A 23779-nucleotide genomic window follows, 5' to 3' on the forward strand; every position below is an offset into this window, starting at 1 on the left:
ATCAATTTCTGTCCTATCAGCTTTCTTTCTTTTTTTTTTCTATCAGCTTTCTTCATTGTCCAACTTTCACATCCATAAATAGTAATGTGGAATACCATAGTATGAATTATCTCGATCTTAGTCTGCAGTGACACTTCTCAACATTTAAGGGTCTTTTCTAGTTCCTTCATGGCTGCCCTTCCAAGCCTCAATCTCCTTCTGATTTCTTGGACACCCTTTCGGAAATACAAAATGTTTAACAATTTCAGTTTCTTCAAAGTCAGCCTAAAGTTGTATAATTCCTCAACAGTCATTACTTTTGTCTTCTTGATGTTCAGCTTTTTTTCTTTCTCCTTTAACCTTCATTTGTAGTTATTTCAAATCTTTATTATTATATGGTGTCATCTGTAAATCTCTAACTGTTAATGTTCCTTCCACTAATTTTCACTCTACCTTCATCTAAATCAAATCCTGCTTTCCATTTGTTATATACTGCATATAGGTTGAACAGACACACCCTTTGCCAATTGGAAACCAATTGGTTTCCTCATGTTCTGTCCTAACAGTAGCTTCTTGTCGAGAGTACAGGTTGTGCATTAAAACAATCAGATGTGGCACAACCATTTATTTTAAAACCAACCATAGCTTTTCATGATCCACACAGCTGAAAACTTTGCTGTAAACTATAAAACACAAACTGGTTTAATTCTGAAGTTACTTGGTGTGGTCCAGTAACCAGTGTAAATTTGCAGTATGATCTCTAGAGCCTCTTCCTTTTCTGAATCCAGCTTGCACATCTGGCATTTCTTGATCCATATATGGGAAGAGTCTTCGTTGTAAAAAATTGAGCTTCACTTTGATTGCTTAGGAAATTATCTAGGAAGATTTTGATCATAGTTTAGGTCTAAGACAGCTGTCATCTTAGGGCAAACCAGACAAGATGCTGGGAATTCAATAAATGAGATCCCATTAGGGTTGCCAACTTCCAGGTGGGGCCTGAAGATCTACCAGAATTACAATTTATCCCAGACCACAGAGATCAGTTCCCCTGGAAAAAATGGATTCTTTGGAGGGTTGACTGTGTACCATTCTACCCTGTTGGAATCACTCTCCTACCCAAGCCCTACCCTTCCCAGGCTTCATCCTAAGATCTCCAGGAATTTCCCAACCTGAAATTTCCAGCTCTTGCTCCTAATGAGATTGATTGGGACAGTGGTATGGAGGTGAGACTTAAGCCACACACACACACCTTGCTCGCTTTTCCCAACCTGAAACAGCTCTGGGAGTTGCTGCTTGTTCCACTGTGACAAATATAAATGTACTGATATGAAGTTGGAAGTGTTCTAGGAGCTTGATATTTGAATAAAAAGAGAAAACATTAGGAATTTCATTCACAGAACTCCCAGTGCCTTGTCCAGTCTGGCTGTAACTTATTTGAATTATTTTTTCCTTGCAAAAGACTTGTGTTTGAAACACATTAAGAATTTGATATGTTTTTATCTACATAGCTGGAACAGCTTCTCCCCTTGAATATCTAAAGTCTCTGCACCTTACACTAACTTCTCCTCATTTGAGATCTGCCATAAAGACCTTTGTCTGTCTTCCATCCTTATGTGAACTTGTGGGGCCCTGAGCAAGGCAATTCTCATTGGGGCGTTGCAGCTTTGGAACCAACTACTCTGGGAGATACATCTGGTCACCTCAGGGCCAAGCTAGAAGTGACGAATTACACTTGAATGGCAAGTGAACAGACTCACATGTATTCCTCCCTGTTCACTTGCACTCCACTTGATGATTGAGTGGAGCGCAAGTGGAGCGCAAGTGAACAGGGAGGAATACATGCGAGTCTGTTCACTTGCCATTCAAGTGTAATTCGTCACTTCTAGCTTGGCTCTCAGATGCAAAGTATAAACTTGTTTATTTGTCCCAACATGATAAGTGAATGAATGCTCATAGGAATTTAAACTTATAAAACTGTCACCTTTTGTACCGTCACTGATTGTTGAAGATGAGTTTTGTTGTATATCTCCTGACTGCCTTTCTAGAAGAAATAAACAAAACAAGTAACAAAGACGTTCCGCTTGTAACATATAGTTCTGTGCCATGTGGGATTATAACATTTAATTTTCCTTATGAGCAGATTTTACGTCAATATATTCTTAATAGTTTTTTAGTCCAATCCTGCATGATGACTTCAGTGGAATTAACCAATCTAACTATGCACAGAACTGAAACCTTAGGGCTAGTTCACACAAGCATATTCGTCACAATGTCTCGCCACATTACTCAATGCTACTCAGCTGAATGTACAAGATGCCTCAATAGAAATGTTGTGTTGGTGGTAACATTTGGGCAATATGAAAATTCTATCCCTGCTGTTTGATCTATGATTGCTGACTCATACATGCAGGTAATCAATTGATGCCACAATCAATAAGCAATAAAAATGCTTGCATGAACTTGTTCTTAATGGCTTGCATCCTCTGGGATGATTATATTTTGTTGTTCAGCAACCAATTTTTTAAACATTTTGAGCTGAGCAAGGGCTAGAGGGATAGCAACAGTGGCTCACTCGCTCAAAACACAGGCAAAGGGGTCTTTATCAGCCTCTCCCAGTATGAACAGCAACAGAAGTTTTCAAACAGCCTTTCCTATGGAAATCTCAGCAGATTGCTGCCCTTTCTGGGTTTACACATTAGAGAGAATAACTGAGGGGCTTAAGGGAAGAATTCTTGCAGAACCTCACTTGCTGCTCACATGCAGAGAGAAAAGGAGAACTTTTGCCTCTCAGCTTTGGAGAAAGTGGCTGAGGTAAATAATAAAGTGAGGGGTGGCCTTTGGAATCAGATGCCAGGCAAAAACACAAACAGGAAGCTCCAAAGGCTTTCCCTTAATACAGTCCATTGCAGACTATAATAAAACATTAATGAACACTCAGTCCAGTATTTTCATTCAAATTACTTTCCACTATAGCTGTCAGAGTTATGAGGCTAAGGAAAACCAACAGACTTTCCTCTTTGCAACATTTCAATTGTCTGAAATAAAATTAAATCCATGTTACAGCATGCTGTGGTTTTTAACTAGACATGGGCACAAACCAAAAAAATTTAACGATTCCGCAGTTTGTGGTTTGGTGCCGACAATGACCCCGAGGTCGCGAACCGAAATGAACATTTTCCGTTGCTGAACCGGTTCGCGGGGCGCGGAACAGCCCCGTTGCACTTAGAGAGCCCATATTCCCGGGGAGTGTTTTGCAGGCTCTCCTACAGCCATCACCCAAGTTTGGACAAGATTGCAAAAGGGATCTTGGAGTTATACCCTCTCCAATCCAAGGCCCCCAGGAAACTCCCACTCGATACAATTAGAGCCACCGGTTGATGTTGGCCCAGTGTACAGAAGGTGGGTGCTGATGGCGGCCACCGGGCCTGGCAGACACGGGGAGGCAGTGACAAGCCACTTCCCCTCAGGGGGCGGGGGGTCTGGCCGCTCGCCAGCGGCACCCCCCATGTGCCCGCCCGCCAGGCCAAAGAGGAGCACGCTGGTATTCCCCACCAATGTAGGAATGGTGGGTACTGCCGGCAGCCGCTGGGCCTGGCGGGCATGGGGAGGTGGCAACGAGCCGACTCCCCTCAGGAGGTGGGGGGTTTGGCCGCTCGCCAGCGGAACTCCCCATGTGCCCGCCCGCCAGGCCAAAGAGGATTGAGCTGGTATTCCCAGCGAGGGGAGGAACGTGGTTGATGCTGGTAGCTGCCGGGCCTGGTAAGCATGGGGAGGCAGCAGCAAGCCGCCTCCTCTCAGGGGGTGGGGGGTCTGGCCACTCGCCGGCAGAACCCCCTATCTGCCCTCCCATCAGGCCAAATAGGAGGGTGCTGGTATTCCCTGCCAATGTAGGAAAGGTGGGTAGTGCCAGTGGCCGCCGGGCCAGGCGGGCACAGAGAGGAGGTGGGGGGGGGGTCTGGCCACTCACCGGTGGAACCCCCCATGTGCCCACCCTCCAGGCCAAAGAGGAGCGCGCTGGTATTCCCAGCGTGGGTGGGAGGACATGACATTCGGATGGGGGCCTGATCCCGCGCTGGTATTCCCAGCGTGGGTGGGAGAGGACATGACATTCGGACGGCAGCCTGTCCTCTCCCACCCACGCTGGGAATACCAGCGCGCTCCTCTTTGGTCTGGTGGGTGGGCACATGGGGGGTTCCACCGGTGAGTGGCCAGACCCCCTGCCCCCTGAGGGGAGGTGGCTCGCCGCCACCTCCCCATGCCCGCCAGGCCCGGTAGCTGCTGGCAGTACCCACCTTTCCTACATTGGCAGGGAATACCAGCGCCCTCCTCTTTGGCCTGGTGTGCGGGCACATTGGGGGTGCCGCTGGTGAGTGGCCAGACCCCACCCACCCACTGAGGGGAGGCAGCTTGCCACCTCCTCCCTGTGCCCGCCAGGTCCGGTGGCCACCGGCAATACCCACCTTTCCTAGATTGGCCTGGCAGCACCCCTGGCACCAGAGGGAGGGAGTGACTAGAGCCCTAGCCCACCACTCCCACAGACCTGACCAGATCAGGCAGTGATATAATAATCAATGTGAGCCCTCAGCCGAGGTGCCCACTGAGCTTGGCCCCAGGGCCTGGCAGCAGCCCTGGAACCAGAGGAGATAGATCCCTGTCCCCAAAATCCAAGCTCAATTATACTCTGTCTCTCTCCCCAAAGGCTAGCATGCAGCAGCTCTGTCGCATTCCACTGCTTGCTGAAAGTGAAACCCAGCCTGGGAGCCCACAGCTATTTATAAGCACAGATCCCATTGAGCAATGCAGGAGGTCTGTGGACAGCCGTCAGAGCTGCCTATCAGGGTTTGCAGGGATGAGATTGGAGTGCCCATGGCTACAGAACACCCCTCCCCTGGGTGTCTTCTCCCAACTTGTAACCACTTTGCAGCTCCGTGGTTGGAAGGAAGACCTGCCGATTAAGGTAAGCTGAGCTTCCATTCGGGTTTCCAGGGCGACAGAAGCAGCACAGACAGAGTTCAGGCATACCCCCGTCTCTGTTGCCAGGGGAATTGATTAATGGCTTCCCCAACCATGGCCAAACGCACCAAACCAGGCTTCTTCCGAACGCTGGTTTGTTGGCCATGGACAATCACAAACTGCTGGGTTGCAATTGCGCGATCGCCAATTTCGTGGGTTTTTGAAGTTCGTAATGTGGTTCGTGCCCATTTCTATTTTTAACCAGCCATTTACTCAGGCATATTATTTATCTGCTTACTGGTAAAGAGAGAAAAGCGGGATATTGATCTGTATTGTGCCATATTTTGGTAATTTCAGCTATCTAGCCACGTTTGTCTGTAATAGAACAGTACAAGAAAAGCTCATAGAGCACCGTGATATGCTAACTAATCACAATGAAACACAAATAAAGAAATTGAATATGCAAAGAACAATGATTGCAGTAACCACGACAGAGGTACCGGTGTGTCCACCCATTTCCTGTTCTCTTCTTCCTAGCAGTTACCACTCTATAAACATTAATGTAAACAATTAACAGAAATGTATTTTCTTACAAACCCATACACATGACATGAAGTAAATAAAAACTTACATGTAGCAGTTCTATTCCAAGTACATAGCATAACTCATCATCTCCAAATAGTAAAGACTGAAGAGGCAGCCCTGCCAGGCACAAGCCCCAAACATTAATAAAGAGCTTCAGCTGTAGAGCTGATCAGAAAAAGCTCAGCAGTTAAAGTGACAGTGCCAGCTATACAAAACTTAAGTAAGGAACATAGCATATATATCAAGTACATAGCATAACACATCATCTCCAAATAGTAAGGATTAAAGAGGCAGCCCTGCCAGGCACAAGCCCCAAGCATTAATAAAGAGCTTCAGCTGTTGAGCTGATCAGAAAAAGCTCAGCAGTCGTGGTTACTGCAGTCATTGTTCTTTTACTTACCTTCATTTGTACCCTGAGTGGACTTTGTGAACATCTCCATTTTGTGAACATCTCCATTTTGACTGTTACATTTTCATATATTTGCACCTGGCACGGTCACTTTAAATTGCATTTACTGTATTTTTGCACTTTGCACTTTATTGTCATTCAATTGACTGTTTTTCCGTGCCTGGTTTGTATTGGCAGCTGTAGCTGTATTATGATGTTTTGCTTGCGCTAATGAATATTCAATTTCTTTATTTGTGTTTCATTGTGATTAGTTAGCATATCACGGTGCTGTATGAGCTTTTCTTGTCTTGTTCTTCCGTGATTCTCTCTGTTTGGTTTTGTGTAATAGAACAGTAGCATTTGAGTCCAGTTAGAGACAACAAGATTTTCAGGGTATCAACTTTTCAAGAGTCGAAGTATCTGAAGAAGGGAGCTTTAACTCTCAAAAGTTTATACCCTGGAAATCTTATTGGTCTCTAAGGTGCCACTGGACTCAAATCCTGCTGTGCCATATTTTCAATTTCCTTGGGTGTCAGGTCAGCCACTGTTAAAGAAAGGATGCTGAACTTGAGGGGCTTTTGTTTATTGCAGCTAAGCAATTCTTTAACTTATCACTCAAAACAAAAAGAAATCCTGTGTTAACTGATCTAAGACACAAAGTATTTTTCAAATGCCAAACAATACATATACTATGTGTTTCAGCTCCCATTATAGCTGAACACTGGGAACACGTTGTCACTCATCTATTATAAAGATAAAATTTAGATTACAATTTACAAGATGATTTCTCTACGGACCAGTTTCTAAAACCCCATTCTAGAATGAGAAAAATTACCTTTTACCTCTGCTCTCTTTTCTTCATATATCACTTCTATGTGGGGCAAGGGGAAAAAAGAGATAACTGCAGTTCCTCAAAGGAATATAAATGAAACTGCTGTGTCCTGTGTCCTAAAATATTTCTGAAGTAATTATTATAAATGTTGATAACCATTGTGAATACTAAGCACTATGATTACAAGAACCATGGTCAACAGATCACAAGAAATAAAAAACTGCTGCCAAAAAGACATTCCTGTATCAACTTCTTCCTTCATAATATGTATTGAAAAACAGAAGTATCATTTTCAGCAACAGCTTCTCATAACATTATGTGCTCCGTTTATTTATATTTCAAGGCCGAACCGTTGTATGAGTTGTGGTAAGTTTAAGATCCATATATAAAATATCCTATTAACACCACAGTCGCATGAATAAGAACATTTTCATATTTTTAAAAAGGCCTCAGTTATTGCTATGAATACAGATGGCCAACTAGAGAGTTATGGTAATGTCCAAACAGTGCTATCAAATTGTAATCAAACTACGGCTATAAAAAATCAGCTCACATCCATTTTATTTATATTGAGAACTAGAAATGTTTTTAATTTATAAGAGAGATATTCCATGTGAATGTTAAATGTATCTTGGATTTAGTAAAATGTACAGGTGTGACATGAGTTTGCTAGGGCGGGGAAGTTACATTAGCTCAGCTCCTTCTGTTGGGCACAATCCATCATATTTGAGAGTAAGGTGACAGATCTGGATTAGACATGGGCACAAACAGCATTACGAACAGAAAAAACCCACGAACAGCCTAATTTGCTGTTCTCAAACAAGCTGTTTGTGAGGCCCCATCCTCAATGAACAGGTGATGGTCGTTGCAAGCCTCCTTTGTTGCCTGTCCTCAAGCCAGACAGTCTGGCACCTGCAATCAATCCCCTTGGCAACCGGAGGCAGGGAGGAACTGAACTCTGTCTGAACTCCTTCTGACTTTCTTTCTGGCTTTAACCCTTCAAAGCACTTCCAGCAGAAAGTCCCATTTTTACCACTGTGAAGAGAAAATCACAGCCAACGGAGAGACCCATAGATCATGCCTTTTCCTGGGTGCAATCTCTCTGAAACTTGGGGGGTCTTCAGAGAACAGTGAGGACTATGTCCCCTGCAAATTTGGTGGGTATTAGACATTGGGAAGGTCAATTTTGTAACCCCTCAAAATAGCTGCCAGCAGACACTGGTGTTTTTGCCAGGACAGGGCTCTTTAAACTATCAGCTGGCAGGCGGCAGGGTGGAATCCCCCCCTGACACCTGCCAGCTGATAGTTTAAAGGGATCTTTAAAGGGCCAGGTATTTTATTTATTTATTGTATTAGATTTTTAGTCCGCCCTCCCCGCCAGGCGGGCTCAGGGCGGAGTACAACATTTCAAATTACATAAATACAGTTAAAAACAGATAAAACAGTATACAAATAACATTAAAACAACTTTATACAATACAGCTTCTCTTCAGATGGAGATGATAAAATATTGCTTTTCAATCCCTGGCTCATATGTGGGGTGGTGGACAGATCTTTAGTGTAGCCAGTGGTGGCCCAACCTAGCCTCCACCATATGCCTGGTGGAACATCTCTGTCTTACAGGCCCGGCAGAAAGATAATAAATCCCACCGGGCCCTGGTTTCCTCAGACAGAGAGTTCCACCAGGTCGGTGCCAGGACCGAAAAGGCCCTAGCTCTGGTCGAGGCCAGGGACCACCAACAGTTGTTTATTTGTTGAACGAAGCATCCTCTGGGGTACATATGGGGAGAGGTGGTCCTGCAGATATGCTGGGCCTGGTCCGCATAGGGCTTTATAGGTCAACACCAAAACCTTGAACCGGACCCAGTACTCAACTGGTAACCAGTGCAGCTGGCGTAGTATAGGTGTTATATGTTCCCTAATTGGGACCCTTGCAATTACTCGCACACCTGCATTTTGGACCAGCTGTAGCCTCCAGATCAAGCCCAGGGGAAGCCCTGTGTAGAGCGAGTTGCAGTAGCCTAATCTAGAGGTGACCGTTGCTTGGATCACTGCAGTTAAGTCATGGGTTGATAGGCAGGGGACAAGCTGCCGGGCCTGTCTTAGATAGAAAAATGAAGACCGGGCAACCGCTGCGACCTGTGCCTCCATAGTCAGGGAGGCATCTAGGATCACCCCCAGGCTCCTAACTGTCAAAACTGGCGCAAGTAGTGCTCCATCAAGAGCGGGGAGCCAGAGTCCCGTGCCCATGGCCCCCAGACCCACATGCAGGACCTCCGTCTTTGTGGGATTTAATTTCAACTGACTCTGCTTCAACCATCCAGTCACAGCTTCGAAGGCACGCTCCAAGACATCTGGGGCAGAGTCGGGCCATCCATCCATCATTAGATATATATATAGATATATGCTTGGGTGCTGATGACACCCAAGTCCAAAACTCCACACCAGCTGAGCGAGGGGGCACATATAAACATTAAACAGTAATGGGGAGAATATTGCTCCCTGAGGGACACCGCACACCAATGGGTGGTGGGATGACAATTTCTCCCCAAGTGCCACCCTCTGTCCCCGACCGTGGAGAAAAGAGACAAGCCACTGTAAGGCAGTGCCTCATACCCCCACATTGGCAAGGCAGTTTGATGGGAGGTAAGTGGGTTTGAGGGGAGGGGGGCTAAGTGGGGGGTTGGGGGGGTTCTGGCCCCCACAAACAACGAATAATGAACATGTCCAGGAACATTTCATGTTCGTCCATGTTCGTTGTTCGTGGATGGCAACAAACGACGTACAGCGTGTTCGGGGGGGGGGGGGTCCGTTCATGCCCATGTCTAATCTGGATCACTGATATTTCCGAGAAGCTGTCTAATGTTCTTCAATATCATAATAGAAAGTAAAAATTATGCAAATATATGGTCTGATTTATGTCAGATAGCAATCCCTCCTCCAATGTAAAGATACATACCTCTCTCTTTGAAGACCATGAATTTATATCTGTACAATCCAGCTTGGCTTGTATTGGGGCAATGCCTACTTCCACCTGAATTCAGTGTGGTAGTGGAAGCCCTCAGCGGATAAATTGATAACAGACTGAATAAGAGCCAACAAACTAAAGCTCAATCCAAATAAAATCAAAGTGCTATTGGTTGGTCTTAATAATGGAATTAAGACATCAATCTACCAGGACATTCCATCAAAGACTTAAAGGTCACTGTAGTTCAACAGAAACCTTTCAAAAACAAAATCCAATGGGAGGCTGCTGAATTGGAATGCATATGCAAATTTGACTCTGTCAAGCTGGGACTGAATAGGGACTATGAATGGTTATCACATTATCACAGGTAACAGATTTCCTTTACAGAGGCGGGGTCTGGGGGAGCCCAGTGGTGCCTGGCGTGGGCTTTCGGGGACCACAGTTCTCTTTGTCAGATGCATCTGACGGGGAGAGCTGTGGTTATCGAAGGCTTATACTACATAGGAATTGGATGGTCTAGCTGTTTTACTGCTGCAAACTAACAGGGCAAACTCCTTTGAAGCCTCACCCAAGCCAACTGACCCCAAAAGGACACCAAAAGGAGATGTTTACATTTACTAGCAAAGGAATGTTTTGGTTGCACCCTCCCTCTCCCCCCTTAACTGCATCTTCTCTCTCCTCCCCTCCTCTTCTATATTTGACCAGTTTCTGTACTATGCATCAGATGAAAAGAACTTGATTCTCGAAAGCTTATGCTACAATAAAACTGGTTAGTCTTAAAGGTGCTACTGGACTCTTTTTGATCCTGCTCTGACTGGGATTGTACTCTCCTTAAAGGAACAGATTTATAGCTCTGGGGTGCTTTTGGCTCTCTAATTTTAGATCTCATCTGCTGTATGGAGCTACAGAAATTTTGCCTAATTCTCCAGCTACAGACTTTTCTTAAGAATCAATTTCCCTATCACCTCCAGTTAAATAACTGCAAAGTGCTTTATGTGGGGCTGCCTTTGAAGACTATTCAGAAACTTCAGTTATTTCAGAATACAACTGCATGATTTCTGACAAACAATTTGTTAATCAACTGCTTCAGGAACTGCATTGGCTGGGTTTGTTTCTGGGCCCAATTAATGGGGCTTTTTTGGAGGTACAAATCCCTGTGTAGTGTGAGATCAGGGTACTTTAAGATCTCTTGTCTGAATGTAGCCAGACACTCCATTTACCATCACAAACCATTTTGTGTTCTACCACCTTTGGACATCAGGCAGGTGAACACAAGGGCTAGGATCTTTTCTGATCTGTGCCCACAAAAATGGAATTCCTCTATTCCTTTAGCTATTAACAACTCTTTTTAGGAATCCTGCTAGCAACTTTTTATTTAAGCAGGTTTATAGCTGAGTAGCCTCTAATTGAATGAAATAGAATGGAATTGTTTTTCCCACTTTTGACATGACACTCCCCCTCCCATATATGAGTTTTATTGGTTGTTATAAATGTATAGTTTTGATGCTGCTTTTAGACTAGCTGTTTTCTGCTGTGTTTCATTGCTGCTGGTGAGCTGTTTGATGTTTTTCTTACTTTTTATTTTTTAACAATGTGTTACCGTTCTTTCATTTTTATGTTTTTTTGGAAAGCACCTCAGGTGATATTTGAGTGAAGTAGACTATAAATTTCAGAAATCAATCAAAATTTAAAAGTCAGGATTCATTCAAGAATTCCAATAGTGACAATTCCACCTTAGCATAGAATAAACCATTTATCATCTAGGGACAGTAATAATAATAATAACATTCAATTTATATACCGCCCTTCTGGACAACTTAATGCCCACTCAGAGCGGCTTACGAAGTATGTCATTATTATCCCCACAACAAAACACCCTGTGAGGTGGGTGGGGCTGAGAGACCTCTGAGAGAGCTGTGACTGACCCAAGGTCATCCAGCTGGCTTCAAGTGGAGGAGTAGGGAACCAAACCCGGCTCTCCAGATTAGAGTCCTGTGCTCTTAACCACTACACCAAACTGGCTCTCTTTTAAAACATAATATAAATTTTAAAATCCTTTTTAAATGGTCTAGAATATTGAGAGTATGTGTTATTAACACCAGGTACAGCCAATATCTGGGCAGGTGAGGAATGGGGACTCCCAGTATAGAGTAGGGAAGGAGGGCAAGGAGTTGGCATTAATGGGGGGCTGTGAGTATCATGCAGTGAATTTGAATAATAGATATTCTACTGTAGTTAGAGCATACCTAAAACACTATTTAGGTTTGAGGGAACATAAGTCAGCCAAACAAGGTGAATTAAATCACACAGAAGAAAACATGTATTAGTTCTTTTTATTATTAAAGTATCAAAACATAAAACTTGAGAATAGAAAACAAATCCCTTCTACTGTATTAAACATTCAGAATAAAACAGATACTTAAATCCATGCAATTCTTCCATCCAACAGTTTTCCCATTCAGCTTCATGACCAACTCCTACATTTAAAGGAAGCTGCCTGTGCCTTACCTAGCAGGGCAAAGTTCAGCAACTAGCTTTTCTATTGACAAGCAAAGCTACATCAGCTAACATTCTCCTGGTACAAAGTTAGAGATACAGAAGCCTTCTAGTGCAGGAGATAGAAATCTTGTATCTCATCGCGCTACTCCTCTCAAGCAATGAAAATATAAACCATAGTACCATCTTCAGATACATACACACACGCACACACACAGCCACAGATGAACAAAGAGATTATCCTTGACAAAAGTAGCGGTGCCATAGTAAACATTTGGCATGCTAGTTAACAACGTTTGTGTTTAACTATAGCAGCAGCAGCAACATGACGCCTGCGTCATGAAGAATAATAATCTAAAAATCTCCGAAAGTGGAAAGACTAGTTCTGTGACTAGATTTAACAAAACTTGTCTGTATGATAATATCATACATACAATAGCATCAGTGCCCATTCAAATTTTATTGGTTGCCAGTATCTGAAATACATGGACATACTTGGTACAGCATACTTAATTTGGAGATATCCTATTTTGTTCTATTGCCATACCCTTCTACAAGATACAGGTTTGGATCCAAGGATGCCTTCTGCATGTGGAATGGGTCTGTTGTTCATAAAAGAGTCATATCTTACTTCACAATAGAGTGCTGCATGAGAAATGTAAATTGAAACCCAAAAATGTTCTCCCACTTACACAAGCCCTGGCAGAAACAAGTTATAGAACCACTCTATTATAGTATTATAGTGCTTTGTAAAATTTTTCCACCAACACTTGCAGCACAGCACTAGCTGCTATTTTCTTTCTCCTCACAGTTCTTTGGATCTTACCCATAATAATAATAGCAACAAATTCAAAAGGCCTTTCCACATAGTTTTCTTATACAACAAATTCAGGAAGACATAAGGAGTCAGGGTATAGCCTGGCTATTCATAATTGCAGAAAGCTACTTAAGAATTCTTTTGACAAAGTTAACAAATTGCATGTAGTTATACAGCAAATTATCATTGTTCAAGTTCCACTGTAGCTCAGTGGAAGAGACTCTGCTTTGCCTACAGAAGGTTCCAGGTTCAATTCCCAGCATCTCCAGTTAAAAGGACCAGGTAGCAGGTGATATGAAGACTTCCACCTGAGAGCCTGGAGAGCTACTGCCACTACTGATTTTCATGGACCAGTGGTCTGATTCAGTATAAGGCAGCTTCGTATGTGCATGTTCATTGTTGAACCAAAACTCCAAACCTACCCCACTTTTGCATTTGTATTTAACAATCAGTGCAGAAGTCGTAGGAATCTACTGTCCAACAGGATGCAAGGAAAAAACTGTTAGATGGCCAAATATAGGTTATGGTGCAAAAAAGAAAGAAAGAAAAAAAATCACACTCTAGTGAAACTGAATTTGGCCCACTTCCTTCCATTTTTGCTACACAGGACACACTTTGGGAACAGTATTGGACATTACAATATATCCAGATCATGGAAAGCATATTTAGTTCTGTTGCAGAAGGTAAAAAGTCAAAGTGCGATAAACAGAAATCATGCTCAAGCAAACACTAGCCAAAAGTTTAGAGACTACTCATTTGAGGTATCAAGTATATGTGTGTGTTTTTTAAATACAGGACTATAAATAAAGTATTTTGACATGCAAGCTCCTTTGTTTAATTGATTATGTGATTAAACAGCCAGAGACTTCAAAAATCCTTCAGAAAAAAACTGAAATAAGTTTGACAGAGGTAGGAAAATCCTTCACACAGAGTTGAATTTTAATAAGAAATTTGATTTTCAAAATTAAAATTTTGGAACTTATGATTGAAATCTCTAAACTAATTTTTAATATTATAACTAGCTTGTTTCAGGTGGGGATTTCAAGTTTGGGGGATATTATACAAAGTCTGAACTAGAACCAAAAAAAACCCCTAGATTTTCAAAATTGCCTACTTTTAGTTCCCAAAATTTGAACTCAAGTTTCAGCTTTTAAATATATATATATCAGCTTTTACACTGGCAGAGTCTGTTTTACTAATATTTTATAAAATGTCTTTTGTTCAGATCTCACCAAAAAAGTGATTGGATTGCTTTGTTATCTTTAAATCAGTGGTTTGTCAAACTGGAGCACTGAAGTTTATGAATAAAGCGTTAAACATCACGAAGGAAAAATAACGGCGTTCTATCTGCACTTCCAGCTTATTTTGTTTGCAGTATGTATTGTCTCTACAGCTTAGAAATAATGATAAATTAACCCATAATGGCTCCAATTCAGAGATGCCATTGCAGCAAATTCTTCCCCGCTAATGAAATGGTTGGCATTGTCCATGACAGGAAACATGGCCTGTGAGGAAGGGAAGGATAAGAGGTATCTCAAATTTCACCTATGCCCGCGTGTGCACGTGCCTACAGAAATGATCAGCGTTATTGGGCCAAACAGGATCTTACTGAGAAGATCTGTGCACAAAAACCTGTAGGGATCAGGAAAAGGTCCACAGTTCAAAGGCAGAGCACAGGCTATACATGCAGAAGGTCCCTGGTCCAGTTCCTACCATCTCCAGTTTGAAAAAAGGACACCACAGAGAAGGGTTGAAATCTGCCGTTAGAGGCATTACAGTAACTACCAATAATCTGATGCCACGTAAGTTCATATTTCCACCTACAGTTTACCCTTCCTGAACTGGAGCCACTATTTTCTGCTGAGAAAAACTAATAATGACACTTAATAGGATTAAGTAATTTTAGAATTTTACAAGAATACCAGATCTTAAATACTAGTCATAACTAGTTCTCCAGTGAAGCAAAAAGCTCTAAACATCTATAATAAGGGTTTTTTAAAAAAATAAAAAAGTCCTTATTTTAAAAGTGTAAATACTCCTATTAAGATGATTCTTTAATGCAGGGTAACTTTAGCTAACTGCAAATACCGTCACTTTGGAAAACAATAAACAGCAGCAATTAGAAAACTTTCTATTATGTGTATCATTTACTGAGAGGAACAAATCCTGGTGGAGTGATGGCAAAGAATCCTGCAAATAATAAAAGGGAATAAAGAGGATTTACACATCTAGTGCAAGCCTGAGCAAAGTTATACCTATCTGAGCCCGCTGACTTCAGTTAAGGGTGTGGGGCCTGCTTAGGATGGCACTGACAGAAACTTAAAAGTATTCCTGACATCTTTTTTTTTCTTCAGGATTTTGGATCTAGTTTTCATAAGTGAGAATTTTGCTCACCAAAGTCCCAGTAGGCAACCAGTACAGCATGTAAAGATTACACCCAAAAGAGAATTTATACAAAGCACAGCTCTCTGCCTGATTCTATCACTGAGTATGGATGGACATGTACTGGCAGAGATGTGTTAGGCACATGGCGCCCAGATTCAGGGGAGGGCATCAGAACCCACTGGCAATCTTGTTTATCTGTAGTATTCTATGAGCCAACATTGATTAAGGGAAATTTAATCTGATTAACAACATTGTCCTCCACTTGTTTAGAAGAACATAACTATAGTTTTTCGAACAACTTATAAGGGATACCAATGCCTAGCTTTGAAGCATTCTCCTGAATCCTTAAGCTGACATTGAAGTTCAGCAGGTCCAGCTTTTGGTCAGTAGCAGCAACACGATGTGAGAAACTCCATGTTCCAAGGCTGGTATCAAACTATGGAGAACTTGAGTCTATTTGGCTCAAGATCTTTTTTAACCCTTTTTTGTAGCATACCCATAGAACTAGTCATTGGGGAGTTTTGAGTACACGTGCAATTAACACATACACATCGATTAACATATGTGAACTGACAACAACCAGTTTCTTGCTCAGGAAAAGGAGCCCATATGCCAAAGAAAGATTTAAAAGAGTGCAAGATATGGTGAACATAATAGGAGGGCCTTTAATTTCAATACTGAATAGGAAATTGCTTGCGTTTTGTAAAGTTCTTCTGAATACTGTAAATGTGACTCATAAATCGAGTTCTCAAAGGGAATTTCCCCTTTTACAAAGAAGCCAAAGGGGATAACGTTCCTGTTCTGTAAATTCAGATTTCGTTCAATGAACAATTTTGCAAGAAACTGGTACCTGTCATATCATCCCCCAATTTGCCTCCAAAATGAGTCATAAAAAAACCCACAGAAGGGTTTCCGTAAAAACTGAAAGCACAGTGTGTAGTTTAGAACATTGCACTAGGTTGCAGAAATATAGTAATTCCTGTTTTATCGCAACGCCTTTTTGATTGAAAGCAGCATTCCGGGCATTGCAGACCTCTTTCTTTTGAGAATACAAAGCAAACAAAAAAATCCTGCTCCATCTACATTTCCTACCCGACTCAAGGAAGAGTGGTGTCCGTTCAGCCTGGTTATCTGTATGCTGTGCATCGCTCAGAGTCCTAGTGTTCTACTAGAAATAACTCAAGTGCATATACCACATGCCAGCAGCGTTTTAGCATGTCTGTTACTGTCGTGAGTATGGCTTCTAGGAATCAGAAGGCATGGCAGATACTTAAATCTGAAGCAAAGGCAGAAGCCTCTTTTCAACCTAGTTGACTCTTGTCAAACAGGGAGAACAGCAGCTAAGCTAACCAACACTTTTCTGCTTAGAAATGTCATCATCTCCTTTGCTTTCTCTTGTCTTACAGGAGACCATGAGTACCAAGATAGCTTCTTCACGGCTTCTGGCTTAGGAGCTTTTTGATGTAATGACATGCCCTAACGGTGTCACGTATTGTCTCATAAGTGTCACTTAGCCTTGTAAAGTTCCTTCTTTGATTTGCTGAATGAAGAGGTTTCTTTCATCCTCTGGTGTCCTCCCATTCTGGGCTCGGACAATGCAAGTGGGCCTGTGCAGATTCAGCATGTAGATCAAATGCTGCTTCTCATTCTTCAACTCCTCTATCTGAGCTTTCAGTTCTGCATTGATGGTTTCCAGTTTTTCTGATTCCTAAACAAATAATGTAAATACAAAAGTTAACACTTTACACAACAACATTCAAAATAATCAAACAGTATTCGGTTTTTTTGCATAACTGTGACGGGAAGTAGGCTGTAGAAGCCAGTTACAGTTCTGTGCAAGGATAAGTGGTTACAACATGAATTTAACAAAATTTATATTCTGCCTTTCTGCTCTCACAACGGCCACCAAGGCAGCTAACAAATTAAAACTAATACATTAAAAATGACATTTAAAAACCAATAAAACAAAAGAACCCCCAACATATAGTTAAAACAATTAAAACTAGAGCTAAAATACTTACAGAGACATAAAAACAACAATTAACACATTCATCAGAAAAGGGGGATCACTGAGGAAATGCTAAACAAAACAAAAAAGTCTTAACCCACTGGCAGAAAATGGCAACAGAAGAGCCCAGATGGATCAACCTGGGGAGAGAGCACCAGACTTTTGGTGCCTAACCTCTCCCCAGTTACCACAAAGCGAATTTCAGAAGGCATAGGCACCCAAAGCAGTGCCTCTGAAGATGACCATAGTGGTTAAGTATCATAAGGTTAAGTTCATAAGGGAGTACACGGTTCTTCAGGTATGTTGGACCCAAACCACATAGGGTTTTAAAAGGTCAGCACCAGTACTTTGAATTATCCGGGGAAACAGAATGGGAACCAGTGTAAATGGGCCAAGACTGGAGTGATATGGTCCCAATGACCCGGTCCAGTCAACAACATCCTATCAGCAGCATTCTGAACCAACTGAGGTTTCTGAACACTTTCAAGAGCAGCCCTATGTAGAACACACTGCCATGATCTAGATGTAGTCAGGGCATACACCACAGAGGCCTGATCTTTTCTGCCCAGGAAAGGCCGCAACACAAAATGAAAGGCTAACCAGTTGAAGCTGGTAAAAGGCATTCCTGGCCGCCTATCCAGCAGTAGACTTTAATCCAAGAGCACCCTCAGACTACAGACCTATTCCTTCAAGGGGAGTGCAACCCCATCCAGAACCAGTAAGAACTTAAACCCCAGTTCAGACCTTCTGTTCACCAATAGCATTTTCATCTTCTTGAGATTAAGTTTTAGTTCATTAGCATGCATTCACTCCAAAACTGCCTCCAGGCACCAGTTCAGAATTTCTACAGCCTCCTGGGATCAGCTGGAAGCACAAGATAGACCTGAGTGTCATCCACATATTGGTGACAACCCAGCCCAAATCGCTGGATAACCTCACCCATCAGTTTCATGTAGATGTTAAAGAACATAGGGGACAAGAAGGAACCCTGTGCTGGGGAACTACAGTCCCCCAGCACCACTTTCTGAAACATACCCTCCAGAGTAGGACCAGAACCCCACTGAATGATGCCTTCCTATCCCAGCCGAGAGAAGTGGTCCAGAAGAATACCATGATCAATGGTACTGAAAGCCACTGAGACATCCAGGAGAATCAAGAGTGAGGAGCACTCCTTCTGTCCATCTCTTAAAGCAGGTCATCCACTAGGGAGACCAAGGCTGTTTCAGTCCCATAACCAGGCCTAAGACAAGATTGGAAAGGATCTAAACAATTTTCCTCATCCAGGAAAACTTGAAGTTGTACAGCACCGCTTGTTCAATCATCTGGCTCAAGAATGGAACATTTGAGACTGGCCAATAGTTATGGAGATCTCCTAGGTCCAGGGTAGGCTTCTTTAGTAGTGGATGTGCCAAAGCCTGCTTCAAGGCTGGGGTGACCACCCCCTCTCTCAGGGAGACATTAACTCTCTTTCAGACCCAATCACACCCAGCCGCCTCCCATGGAACCATGAATGGCAAGGGTCATACAAGCAGATGGTAAACTTCAAGCCTTCAAGGATCCTGTCCACATCCTCAGACTGAATAAAATGAAAAATATCCCAAACAACAGGAGGAACTCAGGCACCATCTCAGCCTGTCACTGGCACAGCTAATGCAGAGCCCATGTTGGAATGGATGCGGCGTGTGATTTTATCTGCAAAGTGCTGGGCAAAACTGTCCACCTCTTCCTGCAGGCTAAATCCAACAGACGTCTTGACTACCCAAAACAGCTCAGCTGGCCTAGCTATGCAAGTACAATGTTGACGGGAAAGTGTTATTTCTTTGCTGACATCACTGGCAAGGAGTATACTTTTGAAAAAGTTTTCTCCTGTGTCTTATCAGATACATCCCAAGTTCTCCCCCACTGTCACTCTAGCGATCTCTCTTGTATTTTCATTGCTCACAGCCATTCAGATTCACTGGGCTCCCCAAAGTCTTGGTATCCCTGTAAGTCTAAACCAGTGGTTCCCAGTTTTGTTATGGTGACCCACATGTCTAAATTTACTTGGTATGGTGACACACCCAGGCCTGACCCAAGGTTTTTGGGTGTCCTAGGCAGACTATGACTTTGGTGCCCATCTAGTCCAGCATTCCATTTTTTAAAGTAGCCAACCAGATGCTTTTAAGAAACCAACATTGCACAAAAGCAGCTTACATCATTCTCCCCTCCTCTATTTTTCCTCATAACAAGGTAGGTTAGGCTGAGAGTGGGTGACAGGCCCAAAGTCACCCAGCAAGCTTCTATAGCAGAGCGGGGATTTGCAACTGGGTCTTCCAGATCCCAGTCCAACACCATGACATCACACTGACTCACATTACAACAATCAACCATACAGCTTGGGCAATTTCAGTACCAAATCATGTCATTTATTTAAGCATTTTTGGTGAAAGCCTTTTTCAATCACCTTTTATTTTCTTTCTTGCACTGAAAGATAATCACAAAAATTGAGTTAACTTACTTTCTGTAGACATTCAGTTTTTTCCTTCTTTTTATTTCGACATTTTGCTGCTGCAATCTTATTTCTTTCCCTTCTGCGTCTTTTCCTTTCATCTTCCTCAGGTGCACCCTAAGAGAATTCAATGAATGTCTTAAGCAAAACAAAGATTGTTTGTTTGCACACGATAACAAGTCTCTACATTACCTAGAGTTGACATGAAACTATTAAAGTGACAATAGTGCTAGATCTGGTTGCTACCACCAAAGGATTCATCACACCGCTCTAAATTAATCACAAACACTTGTTTTATTCTCACTCACCCCTCTTTCCCTGTATATTTAACTAGCCATCTTCTCTTGTTCACTTGGACTTCTTCTCTGTGTGTGTGTGTGTGTGTGTGTGTGTGTGTGTGTCTCTGCCTCTTGCAGCAGCCATTGTATGGCAGGTTCCACCTCCTGTATTGGCCTTTTTGTGGTTGCACCCAATGTGGTTGCACTAGACAATGGCTAGGTTCAGATTTGGAACAACAAACCATGGTTTGCTACTATTAGAACAAGACTGGTAGTTTATTTCCAGTTTGGAATCCCAGTTTGCAAGAAAGATACAACCCATGGTTTCCTGTAAGAGCTGATGGCAAACTATGATTCATTGTAAAAACAGTAATAATTAGATTGTCGTGTGCAAGGGGAAAGAAGAAGGAAGTGTAAGATCTTGACAATCTCTATGTTGCAGCAAACCATGGTTTGCCATTATATTGGAACTGAGCATTTTTCTGTAGTGATAGTTTCTGCAAAAACAGAAAAAAGAGAATAACGGGACAGACTTGTCTTCTTCAACAAGGAATGATGTACCATTAAAACGTACATACGTTTTACAGTTCCTGACCATACAGTTCCTGACCATAGCCAGTTTGGTGTCGTGGTTAAGAGCACGGGACTCTAATCTGGAGAGCCGGGTTTGATTTCCCACTCCTCCACGAAGCCAGCTGGGTGACCTTGGGCGAGTCACAGTTCTCTGGAGCTCTCTCAGCCTCACCCACCTCACAGGGTGATTGTTGTGGGGTAATAATAACAATTTGTAAACAGCTCTGAGTGGGCATTAAGTTGTCCTGAAGGGCGGATTCGGTTTCGTTTTCTCGGCCATGTCGGATGCTCCTCTCCGCAGGTCCGGGAGGAAGCGCCCGAGCAGCCTGACCGGGCGGCTGATCTGCAAAGATTAGCCCCCAGAACTCCCAGTGAGGGAGGCAGGGTCCGGAACGCGGCGGGAAGAGCCCCCTGAAATCGATGCAGGGGGTAAATTGCCCGTTTGTTCCTATGGAGGCCGGCAGACATGCGCGGTACCTCGAGTGCTGCCGGGCCATGGAAAACAGCAAAGAGCAGAATTAGGCGGAAGCTTGTAAGTAAGCGAATCCCTTCTGTTATTACAAGCGCACGCGAAGGAGTGGTGGGATCTGAAGCTAAGAAGGCTCGTTCTTCCCCCTCACTGAGTTTCAGAATTTGGTCGGCGGTCCCCCCCCCCCTAAAATGGCAGCGAAAAAGCAGAGTCCCGCTTTGGGCAAGTCAATCTCGGCTGCCCTGCAGGGGAAAGGAGAGTCGCTCGAGGACTTGGTGAAGAGGTCGGTTATCGAAGCCATAAAGCCCTTTGTTGACAAGCTGAATGAAACAGATCAAAGGGTGGGCTTAATTGAGAGCGAAGTGAAAACCATTAAGGAAGCAGCGGGGGGGGGGGGCAGAGAAGTCTGCTCGGGAAAATGCGTCACTCGTGAGGGCAACGAATAAAGAGTTAAAGCTGGTGGAGAACCAGTTGATCGGGCTACAAGTGGAACGAACACAGACAATTTTGCGCATCCAGAATGTGAAAGAGGAGGAAAATGAGGATTTATGGGATCTGGCCTCGGAACTATTGGCGACACCCGCGAGGGCAACTAAAGAAGAGGTAAAAAGCACCATTTTGGAAGTCCGTCGGGCTTCTTCAAAATATGCAATGAAGTGTCAGCTGCCTCGCGAGATCATTATCGATTTTTCATCTAAGAGGATCCGAGACACTATCCTATACAACTCATACAATGCGGATCTGGACTTTCTGGGTAATAAAGTTAAGATACTGAAGGACGTTCCATTTTTAGTTCGGAAAAGAAGATTTAAGTATAAAAAGTTGGTAGCTCTTCTGAGGGAACGTGGAATAAAGTATAAATGGCTATTTCCGGAAGGTATCTGGTTTAGTTACAAAGATCAAGCTTACAAGATAACATCAGAAGATCAACTAAGGGATTTTGAGGACAAAAATCAAGAATTTCAGCAAGACCCCAAGCAAGAAGAAAAGGATTTGAAGTCTGAAGGGGGGGGAGGGAACGAGCACTGAGGTTGCAGTTGCTCAGAGAGAACTGCGTCCGAGGCCCGGGGGGGGGGGGGGAGACTTAATTTGGATTGTAATCTGTATTTTGCAAGGTCAACCACTCCATCAATATCTTACAAAGTTTTAATTTTTTAATAATGACAGTATGAAGGGAAAGCATTATTTGTAGTGTAGTGTTGTTATATGTTGCTGTTTTTTTTCTTTCCTTCCCCTGCCCCCCTTCTTTCCCTCTGTATTGTTAGTTAATGTAGGTAATAAAAAAAATTTAAAAAAAATCAAAAAAAAAAGTTGTCCTGAAGGGCGGTATATAAATCGAATGTTATTATTATTATTATTTATAGCAAAGGGCAAAAGATTTAGATGCACACTCAGTGCACAATAAACCTACAAGTTTGCCCTAATGCAGCTACAGACTTCTATGAGATTCCTTCAGTTGAACAAATTTAGGCCATTCACCTATTGGAGAAATGTACAGTTGATAATAATCCAGTTTAATCAGTAAATTCATTGGGGTGTTAACAATCCTATTGTCTTTTTAGTTACATTGTTGAGTATTTAAGTTCTAATCATTAATTATAATACCAGTATTGAACAAGAAATTTTTGTTTATGTAAATGGAGTACCTCTGCTTTAAATAGGGACATTTCACCAGGTCTATCAGAAACCGTCACGGTGTCCAATGTGGAGGGCATCCTGTGGGATAGGCGCTTATTCTGGATAGCAAATCTTAATTCTTCTTTCACCAATGGGTTTAGATTTGGAAAGTCTTCAAATCCCAGAGATACTGCAGGAGACAAGCATGGAACAATTGCAGAGGCACTAACTTCTGAAGCTGATATCTGACCTGGGTGTTGGAGCATCATTTTGCTGAAAGTAAAGAAGAAATAGATTAGCCTTTTAGAAGTTTACAGAGATCAAAATATTTATCAAAAGACAGTTAATTCTCAACTAAGAGAATTCAGAAAACATGACCTTTAGACATGGAAGTATTCCAGCAATCCTAGGTCGTGACTGAATACACATGCTGGCATATTAATAGAATAGTCTATATACATACACAAAAGTTGCAGTCCAACTGAAATACAGCTAGAAACTGAAGCTATGGTTTACAAGATAATCAAGAAGTAATTCTAACATATAAAACTGTGTTCAAATAGCAGCTTCCAGCATTGCTGTTTGAGCAATTTAGTATCAAAATAAGAAGTATATAGAAAATAAGGATAAAAGGCACTGTGGTTTTGTACACTGATCTCATCACAATTTGAAATGGAGCAGTCTCATAGTTGTACATTTGGACTAGTGTGGTTCTTCACAGGAACTGGCCCGCCTTCACAGGAACTGACCCTTTCATTTATCTACTCCCCTATTGTTGTCTCCATTTATTTATACCCCACCTTTCTCCCTAATGGGGACCCAAAGCAGCTTACATCATTCTTCTCTACTCTATTTTATCCTCACAGCAACATTATGAGTAAATCAGGCTGAGAGAAAGAGTGACTTGCCCAAGGTCATCCAGAAAACTCCTAGGGCAGAGTGG

At 42.7% G+C, this 23779-nt stretch overlaps 1 protein-coding gene across 3 annotated transcripts in view; it reads right to left on the reverse strand.

Moving 5' to 3' along the window:
* Positions 1-23779, reverse strand: part of ATF3 (activating transcription factor 3) — a 49770-nt gene that overhangs the window by 16614 nt on the left and 9377 nt on the right. For 2 of the 3 annotated variants that reach the window (XM_055001803.1, XM_055001791.1), the window contains exons 2-4: positions 22866-23109; positions 19909-20016; positions 12023-17111 (exon numbers count right to left, since the gene is read on the reverse strand). In XM_055001803.1, coding sequence (XP_054857778.1) covers positions 16914-17111; positions 19909-20016; positions 22866-23105 — 546 coding nt within the window. In that variant the 5' untranslated portion in view covers positions 23106-23109 and the 3' untranslated portion in view covers positions 12023-16913. Of the gene's footprint in view, positions 1-12022; positions 17112-19908; positions 20017-22865; positions 23110-23779 lie in introns of those variants that run through there. The other variant, XR_008598418.1, reaches the window with a different exon arrangement.

The sequence above is a fragment of the Eublepharis macularius genome, chromosome 1, assembly GCF_028583425.1.
Source record: "Eublepharis macularius isolate TG4126 chromosome 1, MPM_Emac_v1.0, whole genome shotgun sequence".
NCBI classification, from domain to species: Eukaryota; Metazoa; Chordata; class Lepidosauria; order Squamata; family Eublepharidae; genus Eublepharis; species Eublepharis macularius.